The sequence below is a fragment of the Cynara cardunculus genome (genome assembly GCF_001531365.2).
Source record: "Cynara cardunculus var. scolymus isolate 2C chromosome LG 1, CcrdV1, whole genome shotgun sequence".
Lineage (NCBI taxonomy): Eukaryota > Viridiplantae > Streptophyta > Magnoliopsida > Asterales > Asteraceae > Cynara > Cynara cardunculus.
The window spans coordinates 19076567-19093571 of record NC_037528.1 but is presented as its reverse complement, the minus strand read 5'-3'; the positions used below and the strand labels follow the sequence as shown (position 1 = coordinate 19093571).

General features: G+C 37.0%; 3 protein-coding genes across 6 annotated transcripts; 1 reads left to right on the top strand and 2 right to left on the bottom strand.

Annotated features, from left to right (window-relative positions):
• Nucleotides 1–322: 322 nt before the first annotated feature.
• On the top strand, nt 323–12497 carry LOC112517719 (DNA repair protein RAD4). Of its 4 annotated transcripts, XM_025125112.1 has the most exons (16): nt 323–475; nt 993–1040; nt 1940–2037; nt 2220–2543; nt 2649–2741; nt 3417–3509; nt 3629–3727; nt 4192–4241; nt 5560–5639; nt 5733–6351; nt 8970–9073; nt 9149–9333; nt 9420–9614; nt 9694–9852; nt 11648–11857; nt 12038–12497. In XM_025125112.1, exons 1-16 carry the CDS (start codon nt 433–435, stop codon nt 12419–12421), a joined length of 2784 nt encoding a protein of 927 aa, XP_024980880.1. In that variant the 5' UTR covers nt 323–432; the 3' UTR covers nt 12422–12497. The 4 variants fall into 4 exon arrangements, with proteins under 4 accessions (XP_024980880.1, XP_024980877.1, XP_024980873.1 ...); XM_025125109.1 differs by having other exon boundaries at nt 5560–6351; nt 9167–9333; XM_025125105.1 differs by having other exon boundaries at nt 5560–6351.
• A 923-nt stretch (nt 12498–13420) lies between these two features.
• On the bottom strand, nt 13421–14456 carry LOC112527363 (HMG-Y-related protein A-like). Its single transcript, XM_025137972.1, has 2 exons — nt 14353–14456; nt 13421–14126 (listed from the first exon to the last, which is right to left on the bottom strand). The coding sequence occupies exons 1-2, from the start codon at nt 14401–14403 to the stop codon at nt 13680–13682; spliced, it is 498 nt and encodes a 165-aa protein (XP_024993740.1). The 5' UTR covers nt 14404–14456; the 3' UTR covers nt 13421–13679.
• Nucleotides 14457–15733: 1277 nt separating this feature from the next.
• On the bottom strand, nt 15734–16953 carry LOC112500260 (myosin-binding protein 3-like). Its single transcript, XM_025103671.1, has 2 exons — nt 16489–16953; nt 15734–16366 (listed from the first exon to the last, which is right to left on the bottom strand). Exons 1-2 carry the CDS (start codon nt 16664–16666, stop codon nt 15792–15794), a joined length of 753 nt encoding a protein of 250 aa, XP_024959439.1. The 5' UTR covers nt 16667–16953; the 3' UTR covers nt 15734–15791.
• Nucleotides 16954–17005: the final 52 nt, after the last annotated feature.

Here is a 17005-nt window from a genome sequence, read left to right as displayed (position 1 = left end):
CATAACTCTTATTTATTCAAATTGTATTAATATGTAAAGACCAAGTGTCACATATATCATCGTTATATTTTATCTTATAAAACCAGTAAAACTTCAAAATCGTTAAAATTCATGACTTCTGCCACAACTAGTAAGTAATCAAATAATGTTATGGAAGGCAAAAGTAGTTTTTTCGTCTTTCAATCCAATTCCAAGGTGCCATCGTTTTTCTGGTTTGAGGTACGTGCGGATACGACGTCGTAGCAACTTCTTCCATCTTCTCTTGATGCCTGTGTGTTTACTTCTTTTTCCGCCAATTAATTGAAGCAGTCCCACCTTCCCAAAGCCACTTCAACCGCCACCGGGGTTCATCCTCCACCGCAGTTTAGGAAGCAAGAAGGACTCCACACTTCTGTCCATCACTACCCTTCCGATTATCCAAGAAAAAAGGACATGAAAACCAGAAATCAAGCCAAACGACAGCGTCAATCAACAGGTATATACTTTGTCGATCTTGCAGCCGTCTCACAATCACTACGATACAAGTGACATCCTTCTTGATTTTACTCTATTTGTCTTGCAACGTTTCTTCTTTTTTGCAATAATGCATACATTTGCGGTTGGAATGTTGGGAATTGGATGAAAAAACCCTAGGCCCATAGCATTTTATTTGGGTCGAGATCCTTCTAGGAAAATATTACACCTCCCTCCATTTCCTCCTCAGAAGCTATTCACCCTGAGAATCAATCATCCTATTTTGACGAAACTAGAAAAATGTTGGTGGTATGGTATTTTAAGGAGTACTATGTATGAGAAGATAAATAATCTTATCTTTTTTATAGTATGTTAGGAGTACTTCACTTGATACGCATAAAGGTGCCTAAAGCTGAGTATAGAAACTGAATCAAGGGCTGGAGTATTGTTGGATACTCAAGTTGGGTTTATCGAATTGATTATAAAATTGGTAAAGCAATGGATGAAGGACTGGATGAAGTCAGTTTTTTATTTTGCAGGTGAAGATGACTTGGTTAGCAAATCTGGACATGATACAAAAGCAAATGGTAGTTGTCTGTTTCTGTTCACCGTACAATTTAAATACTTGCAATTGTTTACAATCGAAAGACATCATCTTGCTTAAAAATATGCTGCATTGCCTCCATTAAATGCTAAGTTAAATTTCATACATATTAAGAGAAATATTTGATTATGGCTTGTTTATGGAATACCCTTATTTCTGCACTGTATATTGATAGATTCACATGACATCTTATGGAAAAAACAGGGCAAAGATATGAAAATATCAAATTAAATTAGGGATCATAGTAGACCTGTTGTATGTCACTTACCTACATTTTGTTATTATGTAGGAGTGTGGTTAGATTCATCTGTTAGTATTTCACCATCATACCTACTCAAGTCTTCAACTGATGCTTTGTAGTAAACCTGAAACAGAAAATTATGTGAATGAAATCTGAAACTTATTGGAATAGAGTTATGGTTTGAGATCATTAATGAGAAGGATTTTGTCAAGCATCCACCCATTTGCTTCACATATAGAAAAAGGAAGGTGCTACATAAGCCCAGGGAAGAGTGGACCTCAGGTAATAAGAAATAAAAACATTATTTGGTCGGTTGGGGAAAATCTGCTAAGAAGTGGCAGGGTAATTTTGGCCAGCGCCAGTTGAGGCAATTCTGGAATGTTTTTTGTTTTGCTTTAGTTATAAATAGTGGAAAGGTAGGGGGGATAGGTATGCAGAAAATGGTTATTTTTTATGGGAGATCCTCGTGTCTCGAATTGCTAGTTGTCTTTTCATTTTGTTTGCTTTCAATCCAAGCTGGCTGACCATGTCATCCTCAAATCATTTCTTTCTCAATTACTGGTTTTTAACGAATTTATTCCTCAATATTGCTGATGAAAAAGTTGACACTTTTATTAATGTTAGAAGTAACCCTATATCAGGTACTCTTGCTGATACTTCAGAGGAGGCTGTCAACCCGTTTCTAAAACGAGTTGGTTCACTTGGCTCTCGTGAGTTGAAAGATGATTCTGCAAGTAAGGTTAGTTTCTGTGACATCAACTTGCAAGCATACAAAGAAATGGTAGTACATATTTTAAACTGTATGCATAAGTTGGAGCTTCTTTTTCTAAGATTATTTAGTATTTAACCTGCTTTCTATGTTACTATTTAATGATGACCTTAAACCACTAGGAATGATGTTTCTATTGGTTCACTTTTCAGTTAGACAACCGGCCAAAGGGAAAGGAAAAACAAATTAAATACGACAGGCATGCACAAAATATCTCGGAGGTCGATGGTTCTAGTGGACATGCCAAATTAGAGAATTCAATACCTTTGAAAGCTGATGGCAGAAGTCCTCAGCAAGCTAAATCCGAATTGGAGGATGTAATGGCTGATTCAGATTGGGAAGATGGATCAAATCCCAATTTGAATTCTGAAAGCAGCCATCCAGGTCATATAAACAAGGATATTGCTATTGAGTTTGATGCATCACCTGGTACTTCTAAGCGGAAGTCTGTACGTCGAGCTTCTGCTGAGGAAAAGGTTCATTGTAGAATATTAGTATATAACAGATGTTAATGGTTATTATGCTTAAGAATAACTCTCCAACTGTACTTGAACTTGAACGTACTATCATTTTTCTCACAGCAAGTGGCTGAGCTTGTGCACAGGACACATTTACTCTGTTTACTTGGACGGGGACGGTTAATTGATAGTGCTTGCGATGATCCTCTCATTCAGGTTATTTCCTCATCGTTATTGACACTTGACATTGAGTGCTAAAATGTGGCAAATTCAATTTAATCTTCTTGACTTCTTTTCAGTTGCCGCTAGTTGGTAGTAACATGAAAAGGCCGCTCATCCTATTGGCATATGATGAAGCTGCCCCTCTAGTATCTATTGATGATAATACTGAATTTTTTTTAAAATATAAAATATCGTACTTGATTGAAATCCGTTGTACCTGAATATAGTCTTAGGTATCAGATATGTAATATTTATTTAAAAGCTTTGATGGATTGTAGAGACAGTGATGCTGGTGCTGCCACTGCCCATCACTATTAAAAAGTCCATGCTAGTTGCATCTCAAAGCTGGAATTATGAAGTTGTCTTATACAAAGAGTTCATACACATTTGTAGTCATGAAGTTAATAAATATTGGAGTTTATGCCCTTTTTTATCCCCTGTGTGTAGAAAGTGCTAACCTATCTGCTTGAGTCATTTTCTGTTTCAAATGGTTGTCCTCTACTTTCATATATAGTAGAGGAAGAGCTTGGAAGTTGCAAGAGAAGAGGGTTGGGGGTTAATGAATCTCTATCTGTTATTAGGCCATTATTATAAGCTTCTTCTTACCCGTTTCTTTGCAAATCGCTCCCTCTTTTTGTGGTCTCACTGTGGTATATATGCTCATAACAGGCTTCCTTATTGTCACTTTTGCCAGCAGAGTTGTTGAATTTATTGAAAGTCGCAGATCTTACAGTAGATGCCTTGGGTTCTTTGGTCAACTGGGTATACTGCTTTCTTATTGCTTTTCTACTTTTCCTCTCTACTTCCTTGTCCAACTGTTCTGTTAACTAATAATTCTTTTTTGTTATATCATTGTTTCGATGGATTTTTATCACTTGTAGTTCCACATTAACTTCCACGTCAGAAGTTCAAGCAGTGACAGATCCTTCCATTCAGCTTTAGCCAGGGCACTTGAAACCCATGAGGGGACTCCAGAGGAGGTATTTCTCTGACAAGATTGGACTTCTCTTTTGTGCACAGAGAAATGCATATATAGGTTTGAGATGATATGCTATATATGGCTGGTTGAATGAGATATATTTAGGAGATTAAAAGCAAAAAAGGATAAATTATTTCTCTGAATATCATTGAATATGAACTGCTGATAATCATCAACTTATGCAGTCTTTTCAGGATAGCCACAGTTATTTTGCAACAATTACTGTTCTTGATAGCTATTGGAGAAATAGTACCTGTCTAGAAAATACTAGGTAGTAGTTCTGCTAATTTATGACTTGCCACTTATGTTAGGACCTTATAACATGAGTTGGCAAATGTAAATTATCTTTTTGGATATTGCTAATGTTCCCATATATATGGTTGGAAGGGATCATGAGATCTTAGTTGAATTGGTTTGCAAGTGATGGTCAACTTTATGAAAAGTTACAAGCTTAATTTGGTGCAGGTCGCTGCTTTATCTGTGGCACTGTTCAGAGCATTGAATCTTTTAACACGGTAAGGTTCTCAGCTCGCCAGTTAGCAACATTTTCAATGATGGTTTCTCTTACTCATGCTGTTGGGAAAGATGTCGTTTCGACTATTTTAAGTGTCGAAATGATCATACATTGTAGGCTTGTTGCAAGTGATTCAGGTTTTATTGATTATCCAGTTGTTCCTAGGTGATTCTATTCCTTTTCTCCCTCCTTCCCCTGTTATTCTTGTGTCCTTTGATAGCTTTTCTCCCCATCTGTTTCTTGGTAATTTTTCTCCCCCTCTGTTTCTGATTCGCTACTTGGCTCTTTTTAGTCTGGTATGAGTTGAGTTTTCAAGTTATGCATTTTAATAGAACTAATCAATTTCTACTTCATCTCAGATAATATAACTTTCTTTTTGCATGATTTATGATTAAATTTCATTCAAAATTGATTGACTTCTGGGTCACCGACTTTTTTTTAATGAGTATGAGGAATCACCTTTTTCTTCCTTACGTTTCTTTAATATATCACCTTCTTGATGCAATTTAATTAGGAATTGCAATCAAACTGGCCGAATGAACTGTGTTTTATTGATCTCACACCAACTATTCGAGAGTTTGGCTCTTCTTACAACATATCACAAAAAACATATCTAACACCTACCTTTAACTCTCTTTTATAGCTGCTCATCTCCTTCCTTAACTCTTGTAACCACCTATGCTCCTGACACCACAAACTAACAGCCTCTACTCCTTTACTTCACTTATTCAAAAGACTGATTTACCCTTTATTTGTTCCTCTCCTGGAATACATAATACGAAATCTGTTTGCATCACTTTTCTGGTTTAGCCTCGATTGAGGTTTTGCTATAGCCTCTCAAGTTCAGTATTTTCATTTAGAAGTGCCTTTTTCACAAGTGTCTGGATCTGTAAGACACCAAATAAAATAGTTATAACTTTCAGTTGAATTCCCAGCATGGATTCAATTGTGTTCTCACATTTTTCTGGTGCTCATATGAAGAATCTGGGCCAGTTCTGAAAAATATTACATTAATTGTTCATCAACAATGAACTTTGAGCAAAGTTGATCTTAGTGCAACTGTGCAAATGATCACATGCATAATTACAGGCACACACTTTGGATTTGATATTGTTGTTGTGTCATGTACCTGCAGGATAGTTGGAAAGAGAGAAATCTCGCACCAATTTTTGAGAAAAAGGGTCCATGTTTCTTCATCTTTTATTTAATGCAGGAGAAACATTTTTTGAAGTAGTTTTTTTTTAGAAAGTCGATCTATGCTGCTATTATAAGGTGTCTATCTGTTATAGTTAATACAAAAAGGGTGTATCTGGTTTCAGGTTTGTGTCTATTTTAGATGCTGCCTCCTTGAAACCGGATGCTGATAAATCTGAGGATATGTCTCAAGGAAGAAAAGTTGGTAAGGGGGTATTTGACTCTTCAACGGTCATGGTGACTCAGCCAAGTGAAGCTTCTATATCTTCTGGTAAACAGTCTGCACCTGTTGATGCGGAGAATGTTGCTTCTGTTGACAAGAAGAATGCATCTGAAGCTTCTGCAAAGGCTTCATACCAGAGGAAAGTTAAGAAGTCAGGTCGAACTATATCTCAGGATACAGACTCAACCACTGGTGATCAGTTAAATGAGAGAAGGGTGGATATATTTGCTTGTGAGGCACAAAATCCTACCTCTGATGCATGTGCTGCGACAACATCTGAGGGCTCAAAGAGAAAGGGAGATGTTGAGTTTGAAATGCAGATGGAAATGGCTCTTTCTGCAACTGCAGTGGAGACTTCTAAAGTCAATCTTGATACCGATGTTAAGAATTCGCATAGTAGTATATCCAACTTTTCTCCTTTTAAAAGATCAAAAAAGATCAGATGTGAAGAGTCATCTTCGTTCTCTCAGGGAATCTCTACTGCAGTTGGATCAAGGAAAGTAGGAGCTCCTATGTATTGGGCAGAAGTTTATTGCAGTGGAGATAACTCGACAGGAAAATGGGTTCATGTTGATGCTGTAAATGCAATCATTGACGGAGAACAGAAAGTAGAAGCTGCAGCTGCTGCATGTAAAACCTCCTTGAGATATGTGGTTGCTTTTGCTGGTCGAGGAGCTAAAGATGTGACTCGCAGGTTATGACTTGTTCCTCTTAATGTTCCGTCAATGATTGCATTTACATGCTCTTGATTTTGTAAAAGCATGCACCTCTTTTATATTTGTATATGTGTGTATATACAGCTGTATCAGAGAATGAATCTGCTGGAAAAACAGCAGTTGATTGCCTAGCTATATTTGTTCATAGATGCAGTCTTTCTTATTGTTACTGACTCAGGTATTAGGTTTAGGAGGCAAAGGATGGACATATCTAGGTTCTATGCTGTTAATTGCGGCGATATCTCGGATAGCGGGCCTTTACAAAATATCGGTGGTCAAATTGCGGTAGCGCAATTAGCGGAGCAATTTACCGCAATTTTGACCGATATTTAGTGTAAATTTCATTCGATATCAACGCAATTTTTGGTGGGTTTGGGCTTTATTTTCAGTCTTGGGCTTTTGTTATTAACAAGCTTCTTTTAAGTTAGTCAAGGCTTTTTTTGGGCTTTTAAGAACTAGGTTCTTACTTAGACTGTTAGACGACCACGACTTCTGCTTTAGACAAAGAAGTGAACGTATTAGATGATGGTGACTCAGATGTTGAACCTATTGCTTGTGATTAGCTCGTTTATGGACACATTTCCTATTTTGCAAATGGTATGTTTATGTAGGCATATTATATATATAATTATATATAATTCTAAGAAATATTATATGAACCGCTATTTTTGGACTGCTATACCACCGCTATTGTACCACTATAACCGTTATTTCAAATATTGGTCCCGACCGCAATTTTGTATTTTCACCGCTATAACAGCATAGTCTAGGTTGAAGCTTTGCCTTGTTTACTTGCATTGAATTCTTAGAACTTTATGATGAGTTCCAGAGATGGTGCTAGTGTCTATGGTTTAGAATAAGATTTTGAATCTGGGAGATGCATTGAGTTGTTTTTGGCACTTGTTTGGAGTAGTTTACGTGCATTTCTAAATAGGAAAAGGGAAAATGAGACCCCCTCTCAACCTCATCAAAGCCTAGTTTTGAGTATCCCTGGTCCCCCTCAAATGTTAATGCATTTGTTTCGGGGTCCTCCTTTTCCTTAATCCCTATATTTATTTATTTTGACATTTGTTCTATCATGATAGAGATATGTACAGCCTCACTTGTTGCCCCAGGAGAGGGCTCACACAGTACCAAGTGACAATCGATTTAGTTAGTCAAGTAGATACTTCTTCACTTTGTAAATGGTTAGTGGAGCTTTCAAATAGTTTGGCTGGAAAATCATACCAAATGAGGAGATGTGTAAAACTGGATCGCTCTCATAATATAATGATCTTAAGAAATTTTTGTAGCAACAGTGAAGACCTTGACTTGTGAAGAAGTTCTGGGAAGCCTTGAAAATTTTGAAGATTTCCATAAGCAAGAGAGGGCGCAATACAGTGAAATTATATACACACACACGTATTAAAACTAGATATTATCGTGACACATATAAACCACAAATGTCGTCACAACAATGTAATCCCAGTGCTATTTTTTTATCGTGATCAAGGAATAACACGGTTTTGGTTGCAAGAATTATATGTTGATTTTTATTCGTCCTTTTCCCCCTATTATCATCTTTCTATTTGGTGGGTGTGAGGCAGGTGCTGTTATTAGCTAGTACCTGGTGGGAGTTGTTTAAGGTAACTCCCATAGGCTTTGAGGTGTCACCTTTCTTATGTTGACTCATTTCTTGATAGTTTGTTGCTTTTCTTGAGCTCTCTCAAGAGGCAGAAGTTGCAATAGAATGACACTAGTAGCTGAAGATAATTTTGATTTGTTCATGATGACATACATTCCGATATACTTATCCAGCTTTTTTAGTATGTAACTTACTCCACTCGAACTTAAGTGGCCATTTTCACTTTACACAAATTTAATGTCTCCGGCAGAAGTTCCTTACTGAAAGTAACTTTCTACCCTTTGACCTACCTCATTGTCTAGAAGAAAGAAGATAAATGACATAGAAGCTGAAGGCATTGACTTGCTACATGCTATTCACATGGGTTCTTAAGGATACAAATGTTGCCTATACCAAGAAACCGGCTGTCTAGGGGGCCGTTTAAGTAAACGCTTACCCAGTAAGACTCAACACTCTAATTTACTTTACTGGGTAAGATTGTAGTTCATCAAAATGGTATCGTATGCAACAATTTATCCTGTAAGCGCCTACCGGGTAAGAGTGCCACCCTCACTTACCTGCTAAGGGTCGTCACCCTCACTTACTGGGTAACACTCTCCATCCTTATCATTGTTCTTATGGGGTAAGATTCTCGGCCTTGTCATGTTCATCCGGTAAGGTAATGGCCTGGTAAGCGCTTACCCAGTAAGCTTTAGTAAACGGCCATTAAGTTGGAACTTCTTAAAATGAAACAGAGGACACCTACCTTTGGATAGATAGAGTATTCTTTATCAAGAGAAAGATGAGATGACAAGACTGGACAGAAGGTTGAGGTTTGTAAAGACGGTATTCTTTCTAATGCAATACCATGCTAGTGTCACGTCAACACTTGACATGGCATTGAAGTACTATTGCTTTGAAACGACTTATGTAGACAACAGTGCTCGTAGTAACATTACTTTCCAATGAATGTCTAAAACCTTGACCTTTCAGGTATTGTGCAAAGTGGTACATGATAGCATCACATCGAGTTGATTCGACTTGGTGGGACACAGTGTTGCGGCCACTGAAAGAGTTGGAGTCTAGAGCAATTGGAGGTGTGGTCTATATGTAACATAAGATTGATAACAAAAATGTAAATGTAGATGCAACAAATATATTAAATCCACTAGCTTTTGGTTCTTCATCAGGCACTTGCAGATTGTCTGATAAGTCTAGCATGAGTGTGATAAGGGGTGATGTGAAAAAGGAAGAACATGCATCAGTGAGCAGTTTCTTTTTTGCCACCAGGACCTCTCTTGAGGATATGGAGCTGGAGACGAAGGCATTAACTGAGCCTCTTCCAACTAATCAACAGGTTAGGTGCACAGAAATGGTAATTTATATGTCCATACATTTTTATGTTCTTTATTTATCATTCTGGGATTTCATTACTATATTCAGGCATACAGAAGTCACCATTTGTATGCTCTTGAAAGATGGCTTACAAAATACCAGATTCTTCACCCTAAGGGCCCTATTTTGGGATTTTGTTCTGGTCATCCTGTTTACCCAAGAGCTTGCGTCCAAATGCTGCACACCAAAGAGAGATGGCTGCGGGAGGGGCTGCAATTAAAAGTTGATGAACTTCCAGTGAAGGTTCGCTTTGTCTAAACTTTCAGAGTTCTATTGCAATGTCCATCTTCATGTAACTATCGATTGTGTGTCTTTTCTGCAGGTGTTGAAGCGCTCTGTAAAGCTAAACAAGGGGAAGTTTCCTGGAGATGAAGATGATGAGAATGATTGTGTAGGGCCTGGAGGCACTATCAATCTTTACGGCAAGTGGCAAACAGAACCCTTGCGTTTACTTCCTGCAGAAAATGGGATTGTGCCAAAGGTGAATCATTTCTCTTTTACTCCAATGATTCATCTATTTGGAGAATTATTTGACCCATCAAATTCTCTAGCGTGTGTGGATATATAGGACATTCATGCTTTATGATGTAATCTTGTTCATTTAATGGAATTTTATTGATCTGTCTGAAGCATATCTGCCAATACCTGATAACACAAAATAGTTCATAAAAATGTTGGCAATTTTATGTTCGTGGAATTAAATGAGGACAGGCTAGCCATTTTAGTATCAGTATGACTTCTGCTACAAAAAGAATGACTTGCATCCTCTGATTATAAGTTCGCTTTGATAAATACTATTTTGTAGTTCTAATTTTCTTAAATATGTCATTAAGGTTTGTTTCTGTAGTGCGCTTTTCGATGTGGCTGAGAGAGGGAATTACTAACTACTAGGTGTTTGGCTTGTGAAAGGTCATTATATGATGAAATTGATGTATTTTCTACTTATCATTAGTTTCTGTACACTATTAAAATAAGAACCATTAGGTTTTTATCGTTGAATGTTAATTGATTGTCTCTTTTTTCAATTGTCATTATATATTTTCTATCATTTTGTGTGTGTATGTATGTATGTGGATCCGTTTTCAGTTATTATATATGAGCATAAACAAAACAACCAAAATCATGTTTGTATTAAAGACGTATTATGATTGAAGTTTATATATATGCACTGAAAACATCTACACAATAAAGTTCATACAGTAGAGGAAAATAAGATTCATATCACATTCAAGTAGATACGGTGGAATAAAATATATCACCAAACATCACAGCATGATTCAAACTTCATTCTTGAGAAAAAAAGAAATGAGCACAGGGGTAACAAACAAGCTAAGCTACTCTAGAAAAAAAATTTACTTGGAAATACCTGAAAAATCATGTTACAAGGAACTTGATATTACCCCGTGTCCCAAGAACATGCATTAGGGGCCGTTTACCAAATACTTACTTGGGTAAGCGCTTACCAAGTTATATTACCTTACCAGATGAATATGATAAGGACCAAAAATCTTACCCGGTAAGAACGAGGCAAGGACCGAGAGTCTTACGTGGTAAGTGAGGGCAATGACTCTTACCACAATTAGCTCTTACCGTGTAAAGTGTTGCATAAAAAGCCGTTTTTGTTGACTGAAATCTTACCTGGTAAGTAAATAATAGTATTGAATTTTCCTAGTGAGTGCTTACCGGGTAAATGTTTGGTAAACGACCCCTTACTTTCCAAACAAAAATGCAGCATTTTCTTGTTGTCTAAAATTTTCAATCCTGATTTACTTTTTACCCATTACTTATTGTTTGAAATTAGTAACTTTAATGTTGGTCTCCATTGTGCTGTTATTGATGGGTAGTTTAGACATTTGGAGACTGAGTGAGTATTCAACTATGGATGTATTATTCTGTGCATTGTGTTAAAAAGATGACGTTGTGTATGCATACATGTAATTTGGATGTAGATTAAATTGATGGAGAAACGCTTAGATATACCCATATCCTGTCCATTTATTTGAGGATTCCAATCATAGGTCATGGATATTATCCGCTTCTGGGTGGATATTGTACAAAATATTTGTTTCTAGTTTCTGAGTTTGGATGCATACTGAAGTTGAATTTAATAGGTATCCATTTGTACAGTTCAGCAGGAATGCCCAGTTATGAGTTTATGATACTAAATTTTCATGGGGTTTGCTTTGTTATATTTGTTGATAAACCTCATGTGGCAAGATCATTTTGCTTAGATAATAGTCCCTTTTATCTAATTATGACGTTATGTTGGTGTACAGAATGAGCGTGGCCAAGTAGATCTGTGGTCTGAGAAGTGTCTTCCTCCAGGAACTGTGCATTTGGGGTTCCCAAGGATCTTTGCTGTTGCAAAGAAGCTGGAGATCGATTATGCCCCTGCAATGGTTGGATTTGAATTCCGAAATGGCCGCTCTGTTCCTCTATATGATGGCATTGTGGTGTGTACTGAGTTCAAGGATACAATTCTAGAGGTAGCCTGATCCACTTTTGATGTTTTCAGCATTACAGGATCGCAAGTCGCTTTGTATATTTGAATTGCAATCGTTTTCGTTACAAATGTTCTCTAGTGGTTTATTTTTGTTGAGGAGTAATGTTACAAACTTTTTCGTTACAATATCACGTATAGTTGTCGATGATTCTGCGTTTTTCAGGCATATGCAGAAGAAGAAGAGAGGAGGGGAGCAGATGAGAGAAGAAAGAATGAAGCCCAAGCCATATCCAGGTGGTATCAACTTCTTTCATCCATCATTACGCGACAAAGATTGAACAACCGCTACGCAGAGGGAGTTTCAAATGATGTTCAAAAAACATACGATACATTTCATCATCATAAAAGTACGAATAGGGAGGACATACAGAAACCGATATCCCACCAAGCAAATGAAGACGACCCTAGTCAACCTGACGCTCTGCCACAGCCATCAGAAGAGGACCACGAGCATGTGTTTTTGTTGAATGATCCAAGTTCTGATGATGGTTCCACACGGACAAAGCGATGTCGTTGTGGGTTTTCAATTGAAGTGGAGGAGTTTTAGGTGAGGCTATTTGGCAATAACTAAATTCATCTGTGTAAAAATGTTTGTATTAATGCTTTTGCAGTGGAGTTGTGAGGTTATTTGGCCATAACTATAAAAGCATCTCCAACCATACGACAAAATCCACATTTTACCTCTCATCAACCTTAACACTAAAACACTGCACCAGAAACATCAAATTTGGTGAGTGGACTTCACATTAAAATGACATATTTTATTTATAATTTATTTTATATCTGTTAATTTGTATTATAATAAAATGAAATTATATTAGATATACAAAAAAAAAAAGAGTAACGGTGGACCTAACCTTGTGCTGTTTTCAATTCACGCGGGATATACCGTGTGAAAATCTTGGCCGGCAAAACCCTTTTTTTATTTACAAGACGGTTGGAGCTTGAGAAACGGCAAATCAAGGCGGATTGTCGTGTGGTTGGAGATGCCTTAAGAGGCAAAAAGAACGGCGAAGTGTTGGGAGATGATATAGGAGTGGTATGTATATAATATATATATATATATATATACGTATCTATCTGACTACCCTGTTTTTATAAGACTTGTGAAACCATAAAATAACAATGAAACTTCGTAGCAAAACATTGTAAAGACATGAAAAACATCAAAACTTCACAATAAATCATTATGAAAGTGTGAAAAACATCAAAACTTTATAGTAAAAGCATTATAACTATTTACCTTGACAGTGTTTTGTTATAAATGTTCAAATGTTATTTACATGGTCTCATAAAATCAAATTGATCTCATATGTTCGAAGTCTAGATATATTTATAAAAGTTTGAAATATGAGATTCACATAAGACGAGTCTGTTTTCATGAACCTAATTATACTAAAACTTTACAAAAAAACACTACAAATATGTTATAAAAGTTTAGTGTTATTTATGTGATTTGATTATTTTTACACAAATAATACTTTAAAATTTTTGACTACCAAAATATAAAGGGAAGGGGTAGTAGTTTTTATATGCACATCCACCATTTGTTTCAACGAAATACCTCATAATTTACATACAACATAACATACAAATGCATTTAACATAAAACCTAAATCACAACAAACCCTCTAACACATTCTACCAACACAACCTTACAAACGTCTATTTTTCCCAAACACAAATTTCCTAATCCAGACTAATGCTTCTCTCAATTCATGGATTCCGACTTGTATATTAATCTGAATTTCGGAATTTCTGCTCTGGAAAAAACCCTTTTATCTTTTCTTTCCTAAAGTTAAGACTCAGTTAGCTTCCACGCCGGCAAACTCCGGCTGAACCTTGCGTGGCCTCCCTCTTGGCCGCCCGGTTTTTGAAGGGGCTGCCGGCACCGCCGCAGCCTTGACCTTTTTGGGCGCTGGTGGTGCATTTGGATCCTTCTTGGGTCGGCCTCTTCCCCTTTTGACTTCAGACCCTGTTTGAGCCTGGATCTGAGTCTCCAAAACAGCCGGATCCTTGGGCTTGGGTGGGCGACCACGGCCGCGTTTCAGAGGTGCACTGGGGTCCGGCCGCATGTAGTTGTTATTCAAAACCACTAGCTCGCCGCTATCAACCAACTTGTTCAGCATGTCCGTCAGGATATTGGTGTGTTCATCCGGCAAATACTCGCACGTTGATTCGATGTAGTTTGAAATCGATGATTCGCTTGATCCCTCCTTTTCTTTCAGAGCATCAATTGCTGCAAAAATCATCTGCACAAAAACACCCAACAACTGAACTTTTCTAGAACTACAATAAAACCCCAAAATTAAAAAAAAAAAAAAAAAACCCCAATTTATAAGCAAGGGTAAATTGATCAAAGCTCAAAAACCCATGTCGCTAGGGCAACAAAAATTCACATCTAACCATCAAAATCGATTCAAACCCTAGAATTAAAAGTTAGGTCTTATTAGAAGATGAAAGTGGTTCAAAAATTACCTCTGTATACGGGGGCAGCGATGGGAGTCGGCTAAATTCTTGGTCGGCCATTAGAAGGGGGTGAAGAGAGAAGAGGATATCAGCTTTCGTAGAAGAAGGAAGCACAGTAACAAAGTGTGTGCATGGGTGAGCTTTTGGAGACAATTTATGTGAGGAATCTCTGGGTTTATGAAAGAAATCGACGGTTGTAATTTGCGGTGGTGATTAGATCAACGGCTTTTGGATTTGTTTATGCAAAGAATCACGTGGATCGATGACGTGGCTACTGTGCACTAGTCTTCAAAGTGTTTTTCTTGCAGGAGTGAGTTTTACCCTTTTCTCCTTTTTCCTTTGCTTTCAAAATATAAATCGAAATTAAATTAGATTATCTTATTTTCGTATTATTTATTATTTATATTTTAAATTAAATATATTTTCAAGAGCCTTTTGATCTATTAGTAACCTTCTTTTATTTTAATTTAGAAATTAAACAAATATATTAACATTTTAATATATATAAACACCTGTTAACAGACGAACAATCGTGCGAGAATATGAATGAATCAAGCATAAGAAAAGGATTTGAATCATTGATAACTTTTTATCTCATCTCCACTCCATGAATTACATTTATTACAAGAATTGATCAAGTACATCTTGGTGTACCGTATTAGTGTTGATTTTCAATTAAGATTGATGCAATGATGGTTCTCACGAGAATTGATCCAATGCATCGTGAGTGATGCTATATGCATTATGCACAGTTCCAGTAGTCAAAAGAAGTAGACAATGACGTCTAGTACAATGTCGATGGCAAAAAAAAACGATACAAAGTTGTGATGCTCGAGTTATTTAAGAAATGTGCGTGTATGATTATGGTAGCTTATGTGTGTGATCAATCGTCATTGTCTCCTTTTATCTTCGTTTTGTCCACGATTAAGTTCTTTTCTCATATATGCATGGTAGTTGGCAATGCAACTAAGAGGCTATTTGGTAGTTGCTGAATGGTTTGATACATAATGATTAAGTAGTCAGAATGATTTAAGAGTCTCTCATAATATAGCACAACATAAAATATAATTGTTTGATAATTATTTACAACAAAATTAGGACGCTAAATGGTTAAGGGAGGCACATGCTACAAAATCATTCAGAGAGTTTTAGAACCATTAAAAACAGATTTTTTTTTCTCAAATTCGTCTCTTAATGATTCAGATGCTGCCTTTTAATGGAACTATTAAGTGGTAAACAAACAATCTCTAAGTACCTCGGCCTTCAACCAGCTTATCAGGGATGGACTTGGTCAAGGTATGAAACGGATGCATCTTCAGGTCCTCGCGTTTCAAAAACACCTTAGCATCGGTGGACTTTTACCCGAAACAACGATCAACGATTAAAATTACACCAAACTAGTAATTAACTTGATTCTAATTAAAGTGTTTACATTTTCTGAATCCTTTCTAAAGTGAGGTTTGTCTCCAAGCAGAATGAGATGCCTCATCATCTTGTTCATTCAGATTCATACCCTCATGATCAAACAGATGAAACAGTCTATTTCCCTTATAACTCTCATCTAAACTTGCTTTTCTGATACAATCCTTTAGCTCATCTAGAATCCATATAGATTCTTCAACTGTCCTTGAAGACTCCTTGCTACTGCTGCTTGAATTATCCAAGAGTTTCTCTTTGTACATTTCAACCTCATTCTCGAGCTCCACTTTCTCATTCTCTAGCTTCATAACGAGTTCGTTTAAGAGCTGCACAACCTCCTGATCATACTCGGCTTGTTCGTTCATCATTCTTTGATTGTGCTTGGATTCAATCTGCACTGCAACCTTTTCTTCTTCAAGCCTGGTTATGGTAGCCATTGCTTGTTTTGCAGCTATGGCGGACACGTTCCTTTCTTCATCTAGTTGTATGTATAAACCATATACAGCAAGTCTTTCAGCTTTTAGTTCTGCCATTAAACTATCAATGGAGATACCAGCTTTATCTCCTTCATCTTGGCAATCTGATGATTTCAAGAATCTGCCATCTGCATACCATTTGAAACTAGAAATGAATCGACTTTTTAACGACAATCCTATATAGTACCTATTTTGACCTGAAATTATGTACAATATTCCAAATTAAGCAAACTAATTAAGCAATCCTGACCTTGTTCTTGGACTTGATCTTCATGCTTACACACCATGCTTTCATGTCCATTTGAACCAGCTGAAGTTGTGCTACAACTGGTTGATGAATCGGTCCACTCAAGAGGGATAATCTGGTCAAAAACTTGAATGTGTCCACTACTCTTATTCTCAACAGGAAGATCCATGGCTTGTACCATTTCATTTTTCCTATAAATTGATTTGTACGTTGAGGGACGAGTGCCATCAGATGATCCATCCACATTATTCACCTGAAAGCAACATGAACAGCTTCCATTTCTGCATAGAGGCTCAGTTGTCACCTTTAGACCAAGACAGCAGTAAAGATTGAAAATCTCAGTTGCATGTGATTCACAAATGAGATCTGGATATGGGTCTAAGAGATGATGAATGGTGGAACACCAAAAGCAGGGGGGTTTAAGGCGGTGATGGGTAGCAAATTTTGTGATGAGATATGAGAAGAAAGAATTGAGAAGCAGCATTAGAATTAGGATCCATTCGAATAGTGCGTAGGATAG